This window comes from Branchiostoma floridae, chromosome 11 (assembly GCF_000003815.2).
Source record: "Branchiostoma floridae strain S238N-H82 chromosome 11, Bfl_VNyyK, whole genome shotgun sequence".
NCBI classification, from domain to species: domain Eukaryota; kingdom Metazoa; phylum Chordata; class Leptocardii; order Amphioxiformes; family Branchiostomatidae; genus Branchiostoma; species Branchiostoma floridae.
In genome coordinates, this window is record NC_049989.1 from 22,598,309 (window position 1) to 22,606,470 (window position 8,162).

Below are 8,162 nucleotides of genomic sequence, written 5' to 3' on the forward strand. Positions count from 1 at the left end.
TTGCTCCGGGGTAGAAAACATGGTGGTGGGAAATCCCAAACGGCAGAGATAGTCGCCCTGACAACTATCACCGTGACAACCATCTCCCTGTTCTCCTCTAAGAACATCTGCCATCTGGCAGTGGCTGGGGAGTTTCCGAAGTCTCTCCAAGCAGACGTTAGGGGACTGTTTCAGGTCTGTCCAAGCAGAGGTTAGGGGGAGTTTCAGGTCTCTCCAAGCAGAGGTTAGGAGGTTGGGGGGGGGGGGGGTCAGGTCTCTCCAAGCAGAAGTTAGGGGGGTGTTTCAGGTCTCTCCAAGCAGAGGTTAGGTGGGTGTTTAAGGTCTCCAAGCAGACGTTAGGGGAGTGTATCAGGGTTTATTTCCAGGCAGATGATAGGCTCTGGCTGGTTTTTGGTGTCTTTTAGGTGTTTTTGCCAAGCTTTCCACTTTATTTTTTGTCCAACAACAAAAAGAAAACCTAACAAATAGAAAGCCTGACATAACCCAGCGTGCGCGCTTTTGCTTGGACTAGAGTCTGTACATGTGTATATGTGTGGTGCTGTGTACACCCAGTATATCCCGTACGGTGCCCTGTACATGTGTATATGGGTCATGATAATGTATGAAAGATGGAGAGGCACCCCGACTGCCAGCTGTGCCACCCCGAGGAGTGAGTTATTAGATTCGGGTTGTTTCCCGCGATCTGTCATGGTGACGCCGGCTCGAGTCGCGGAGTGGGACGCTGCGAAGGGTCCTGCTCTTTTCCCAGCCCAACACTGGGACATGCAGGAAAACTTCTCTCCCTGTACACCACACTGGACACATGTACATGGCACCACACAGGACACACTGGTGCATAATCATGGGCTTTTCTGCACCCAAGATTGGAACTTTGCACTGATTTTTTACGTAGATGCAAAGGTGAACCTTTATTTATGTGTGAGGTTACATTAATCTGTGAAGTTAGATATATAAAGGTATCATTGTGGAGCTTACTTTTTACATTTGAGTTTCACAAACAAGAAAACCTTTGCTGTTTTACTTGCTTCTTTGTTTTTCTTAAGTCAGCTGAGAATTAATCTATTTCATGACGTGCACCCTACATTTTCTCTGTGCACCTAAAACCTTAGGGTAGGTGCACTTATGTACTAGTACTTATTCCGGAAAATGAATTTGGAGGACTTTCATCTTTCAAAATCCCAGAGTGATCACCTCCTAATATGGTAATAAAGCTGAACGGTGTTTATATGATAACAAGCGGAAATTACTGGGAAAGTTTGTTATGTTTACAGATATCAAATACCCAGAGTATCATTCAAAGCCTGGCTGATTACGCAACAATGAGACAGGAATCTCAGCCATTAGCGAATAGAATTATTTATAAGGGTTTCTAAATTCGTCAAAGTAAACATGCTTTTAAAAGATCATATTTCGGTAATTCTGGGAAAGTCTGGATACGTTCACGCCAAGGTAATAAACACCAATCATTCACAAAATGGTGCCGGTTTCAAATTACATCCTTGTCGCCTTGATGGGTTATTTTCAGGGATGATGACATTATAGTGATGTTACCAATGACAACTTTTATACAGCCGAAATTCATTTTTTAAAATAGCACAAGTGCACGGAGTCAAAGTCAAGGGCGTTGACTATATAAAAGGCTGTGATTTTAACAGAAAAAATTCCTCAAATTCATCACTCATGTTAAGAACTTTCCTTCACATTGTGAATCTAAAACACACTTAGTCGTCAGATTTCAGTCCACTATGAAAAGCTAGATGTGAGGTTTTCATGTAGACTTTGTGGTGGAAATTACAAACGCATCTTCCCTGGCCTGACTTTGGTTTGCAGGATAATGTGGACTTGTCTGGTGCAGGCTTTCATGTAACCAGTGCAAGGCCTCATGGGGGGAGCGTTATCCATGTATTTGGAGGGTCAAGGTCGGATAATATCAGAGAGTTATCAAAGAAATATGGTTCAGACTGCTTTCTCTGAGAGTATTGGAGTTGAACACACAGCTAATAGCAAAACTAGTGTACTAGCCCCCTGCTGTAGTGGCCATGTGTGGCCCAAGGGCTAAAGATACGGAGATGGGCACCGCCACTATACACCAAAGGTGTGGCAAGGATTTATCATGAAGGGAACACATGTACACAGGGCAGACATTCCCATCATTGTAGGAAATTTGTATACAGGGCAGAAATTTCTCCTAGATATGTTGTCGTTTTTGTTGTTTCTTAAGTAGTGCCTAGTAGCACATTCATGTAGGGCAGCAAATTTCTGCAGCAGGGTATATCTTTGTAAGGAGAGGATCCTACGAAATACCTGTACACACGGCAGAGATGCTTATAGAAATATGTGTACAGGGCAGAGATGCACATAGGGAATATGTGTACAGGGCAGAGATGTCCATACAAACATGTGTACAGGGCAGAGATGTCCATACAAACATGTGTACAGGGCAGAGATGTCCATAGGGAATATGTGTACAGGGCAGAGATGCACATAGAAATGTGTACAGGGCAGAGATGCCCATAGAAATGTGTACAGGGCAGAGATGCCCATAGGGAATATGTGTACAGGGCAGAGATGCCCATAGGGAATATGTGTACAGGGCAGAGATGCACATAGGGAATATGTGTACAGGGCAGAGATGCCCATAGGGAATATGTGTACAGGGCAGAGATGCCCATAGGGAACATGTGTACAGGGCAGAGACTCACCATCTTGTTGTTGATCTCATGGAAGTGGATGTCGCACACCTTGTCCACGATGTCTTCGCTCTCGAATGTTACAAACCCAAAACCTGTGAAACAAACAAACAAACAAACAAGAAGATAAACAAACATGCAAACACAATATTTATCTTCAACTACTGAGCGCCACAGAAGTATAACAACTTACTACAAAATAGGATCCTATAAACTCTTTATAATGAATCAATGCCATCCGAAAATGGGTTCCAATATCAAGCAACAAACTTAGAATCCATGCATTTTAGAGTAGTACATTTTCCATTCAGGTTTTATCACTCTATAGATGTGGTGAGTGAGTGCGGGTGCTTCTGTGAGAATGTGTGTGGACGTGTGTGCATTTCTGTGTGTATGTGTGCATGTTTGTTAGTGTGTGTGTATATCTTTGTGTGTGTGCATGTGTACACCCATCTTTAACCACAGAAATGACCCGAGTATCTCCAGTATAACCCAGAGTTGTTTACACCAGTGGCCAGCTCTGCGCCGATGTCTCAGTTTTACCACCAGATTTTAGGGCTTTAGTTCCCGTAACCCGCACCTTTTACGGGAGCCGGGTTATAGCGGATCAGTTTTGCGGCAGGCTTTCAGCGCCGTGACCTCGCCGTTACCGCCTTTATGCACCTCCGTATGAGACCAGCGGGACCCTTGCTGGGAAAAGGGAATTATTTACAGCCGAACGTCTTTATTTCTGTGTTTTATGGTCTCACATAACAGTTTCCAACAGCTCCATGGGGAGAAGGCATTGTGGGACACTGTTGAACCACCTCCGTATGAGACCAGCGGGACCCATGGTGGGAAAAGGAATTATTTACAGCCCAACGTCTTTATTTCCGTGTTTTATGGTCTCACACAACAGTTCCTAACAGCACACCAGGGAGGATGCATCGTGGGATTGTTGACCCACAGACAGCAATGAGAACATGAGCCGTGTTGTAGCAGGTTAGTCTACTGGTCACTGTCTGACACAACAAAACAGCCATAAGTCTGCCTGAAAACAAAAACTGCCCAAACTATAACAACAGGAACAGCAATAACTCTGTCTACTTCAGTTCCCAGGTTCAAAGAACTCATCACTAAAGCCCTCCCACCCAGCCTGGGTCAGAGTTCAGCCTTAAGTGCAGGGTACAACAATTAGATACAAAATCACAGAATAACAATAGTAACTAAAGTCACACCAGGATCACAATACAAGCTGGAATAAGGACATTCAGTCTCCAAGGACTCTGGAGACACTTTAAGGATTCAAGATGTGCAGTCATTAAGATATGCAGCCTTATACCATCCTGATTTTAACCTGAAGTTCTTATTAGCACAGACTTAAGACAAGATTTTATTTATTTCACCCATACTCTAACATTTTCATAACAAATTTACCTTTTTATTAGCGACATATTTGTCCTGGCAGCAGCTATAACAGCCTGTAATGTCCCCACAGAATAACCCGTCACAAACAACCTTCCCACAATATTAAATGTGCTCAATTGCTCCCTGGTGATGTCGCCAATAATGAAAACAAATTATGGAAATTTTCCCCGAACAGGGCTGAATGCAGAACACACCAACCTGACAGTTAAAATCAAGGAACTCACACATTATACAAGAAGTGGGTAAATTTGTCTTCCACTGTCTTAGAAATAAAAGAAGACAAAGGCAACAAAACTTGCCTGGTTGTCTCTATCATTCTTATGTCTATGTATGTTATAATCATGTACTTGCAATTAGCCCATGGGCATGTACATGTATTTGCAATAAAAATACTGTTTTTTACAGAAAGATGACATCATTTCTCCTAAAAGTAAACTGCATTTACCCAAATAGATGTAAGTAGTTTTGAGGACACCCAAATTCCATTTTACCCGTCCTTCCATTTACTCTGTAACACGACAACAACAACTCAGTCCCGCTAACAATACGGGTAAAACGAGGCAGTTCAGTTTTCCCCCGCCACAACATCACCACTAGCAGCCATTACTGTTATTGTAACTGATGGTGTTGTCTGTTGTTGGTTTAATTACAGCCATCTCGTTACATTGATTAGGTGGCTTGTTATGGCTGAATAGCTAATCCATCACCCAGCGCTGGTTTGGGGAGGAATGTTTAGGGAGGAAGACTTTACGGTTTGGGGGAAATCTCTATCTGGATCTAGGACTTGACTTTGTTTAATCTATGTAAAAAAAGATACTATGTTATAGTAACTTATTATTACCTAGGATTGTGCTTTATAAAAGCCTTAGTAAACACCTAACCTATTTACATGTAGATGTTGCTTGCTGATTTTCTTATTGGCATTAATATTGGGCAGCCACCAGGGTTGGCTGTTTGTAGTACTAATAGCCTTTGGCCAGTGGGTAGCAATGGTTATATGTCCTTATACTGACGAAGTAATAAATGAAGGCATGTCAGTCTGGGATTTTCCTGAAGGTTCTCCACGATAATGCCTGCCGTAAGAAGCTAATATGTAAAAGTACTCAGGCTGGTGTTGGGTATAAAGCCAACTGGTCCTTGTGATGAGTATGACAAATGACAGGAGGCATCCGCAGCTATCCCGACTATCACAGGCACTCTCGACCTTCACATGACTGACATTGACATTGACCCGACACTTACACCGGCTTCTCTGGTTGCTTAGCAACACTGCAGTATAAATGGCTACCAACGAAACATGCTTCTATCCAGGATCGGATGACAGAGTCTGCAAATTAAACATGTCCACAAACCCAAAAACACTCGACCTCAAGACCTGGACATGGTTTCCCACCCAAGGTTGCCCCCCTCCCCCATTGCCATCTGGCTTGCACTAGTCATGTAAGGAAGAGTGTGTCAATTAAATGCGTCCATAAATGCAAACCCGAGCAAGAGCAAGGTCACCCTCCCCCCCCAATTCCCAGCTGCCATGCACCAGATATGTACCGTAGTCAGCATGAATCAAATAGGTCCACAAACCAAAAAATAAACACCGAAAATCTCCAAATTCCCACTCAAAAAATACTCCAGAGCGGGACATGGCTTCCCGCTCAAGGTCGCCCCCCTCCCCCCTGGCCAGCACCAGTCATGTGCGGAAGTGAATCATAATAACAATAAAGCCGCCGTCCGACAAACTGCTCCTTCTTACAGGCAATTTGTCCTGGGATAGGAGGCTTAGTTTCCATGGCGACGACCGCAGGGGTGTACCGAATCCATGCCGTCTCTCCATCCATCAATTCTGCGCCGATTTGACACGTGCCTGGAACCCAAAGAACCCATCACCTGCACGGTTACACATCCCCCGCCTGACTTCATTCAGAATTATCGTTTTCAACCAATTCAATACCCGAATGGGAAATCGATACCACCGCTGATCAGGGAGTTCCAAATACATGAATCCGTGATACAGCCTCCGTTGCCATGACAACGGCAGTGAGTGATGCGGGGCGGTCGGGAGAGGTGATAAAAGTCATAACCGCCGCTACCACCGGTCGGACAATCCCACCCATAATTCCCTCCGTAAATTTTGTGGCAAGTTTTTTAGCCGCCGGTTTTGGGGCGAGCGATCTGCCGGTAAAATTTACACCAGGCACGGGCGGTAAGTCGGCGGATACGGCCGTGTTAGGGGCACTCAACTGGCGCTTAAGCACCCTGCCTCCTGGTATGGTGCAAAAATGTCGGAATTTATCACAAATATGGCTTCCAAGTGCATTCTATGGGCCCATAAGTGTGCAAAACCTTCAATATTCATAGTCGTTATAAGTTATTTATAAACACGGTTCCTTTCGGATCCCTCATACCCGTTTTATCATTGAGCATAAGCCTTCTGCCGGGGAAAACAATTAAGAAAATTACAAATAAACAAACGAAGATTCTACGAACAGAACAACATAACAGCTTTATGAGAACGGCAGGTTTTCCCAGCCAACTCTCTCCTGGCAGGAAGCAGAAAAGGCCGGACGGGGGAACATGACAGATGCTGTGGGCACTATTTTGATGATGTGCTTGTGCTCGTTGTTTCTCTATCTCACACTGCAGTCCTGCCAGCCAGGGTTTGATTAATATTCTCCACCCATCGACTCAGCACACATGGTTCCGACCCCCACCGGCTCTCAGCAAGTTCCACTGTTTTGCTTCACCAACTTGGAACGGAGATCCTTATATCTTTCCCAGTAGGGAAAATGTTTCAAGCAAATCAAAATTATAGTTCCGCATGTGCAACACTCAAGTTGGGCCAGATCTAACCCATACATTGGTTTGTCTTACTTCAAAACTCACTTTCTCATTCCCAAAAACACTTTTAATAATGGGATAGATTTGATTTAGATTTTTTGGGGGACAGACTTTGATTTGTCACATTTACTGATAAAAATAAATAAATAACAAGATTTTGAAAACTGATATTTGAGACAGCATCCACTTTCTTTCGTTAGGACTGCCCTGTCGTTAACTTACACAGCTCATTGCCCTGGTGTCAAACCTTCATCAACGTAATTCTAATAAACGTTTTGCAGTGAAGTTTTGCAGTGAATATCGCTCCTAGTCAGGAACTGTCTTAAGTCTGTGACTTCTACAACAGGTCTGAGGGAGGTGAAGCTCATTAACCAGTTGTTTAAAAGCTGTTTAACAAGGATGCTCTTGTGGTACTAGCTGGCACGAGTTCCCTCCCATGATGTTTCTAGGAAAAAGGCAGCTAAATCAGTAGACTATAGAAGTTCTAATCATGGCTGGGGCTACTAAAATCTACTCTGCGGAGCCTTGGGCAGCTCTGCAGAGTAGATTATAGTAGCCCAGCTCTGCAGAGTAGATTATAGTAGCCCAGCTCTGCAGAGTAGATTATGGTAGCGCAGCTCTGCAGAGTAGATTATAGTAGCCTCGATGGTTCCAGCTCTACAGAGTAGATGATATTAGCCCCGGTGAATCCAGCTCTGCAGAGTAGATTATAGTAGCCCCGGTGAATCCAGCTCTGCAGAGTAGATTATAGTAGCCCAGCTCTGCAGAGTAGATTATAGTAGCCCAGCTCTGCAGAGTAGATGATAGTAGCCCAGCTCTGCAGAGTAGATTATAGTAGCCTCCATGGTTCCAGCTCTGCAGAGTAGATTATAGTAGCCCAGCTCTGCAGAGTAGATTATAGTAGCCCAGCTCTGCAGAGTAGATTATAGTAGCCCAGCTCTGCAGAGTAGATTATAGTAGCCTCGATGGTTCCAGCTCTGCAGAGTAGATTATAGTAGCCCTGGTGAATCCAGCTCTGCAGAGTAGATTATAGTAGCCCAGCTCTGCAGAGTAGATTATAGTAGCCCAGCTCTGCAGAGTAGATGATAGTAGCCCAGCTCTGCAGAGTAGATTATAGTAGCCTCCATGGTTCCAGCTCTGCAGAGTAGATTATAGTAGCCCAGCTCTGCAGAGTAGATTATAGTAGCCCAGCTCTGCAGAGTAGATTATAGTAGCCCAGCTCTGCAGAGTAGA

General features: G+C 44.2%; 1 protein-coding gene across 17 annotated transcripts in view; it reads right to left on the minus strand.

Moving 5' to 3' along the window:
• LOC118425463 (RNA-binding protein Musashi homolog 2-like) overlaps positions 1-8,162 on the minus strand; it is a 112,218-nt gene that overhangs the window by 45,467 nt on the left and 58,589 nt on the right. For all 17 annotated transcript variants that reach the window (XM_035834297.1, XM_035834294.1, XM_035834292.1 and 14 more), the window contains exon 8: positions 2,703-2,785. In XM_035834297.1, coding sequence (XP_035690190.1) covers positions 2,703-2,785 — 83 coding nt within the window. The remainder of the gene's footprint in view (positions 1-2,702; positions 2,786-8,162) is intronic.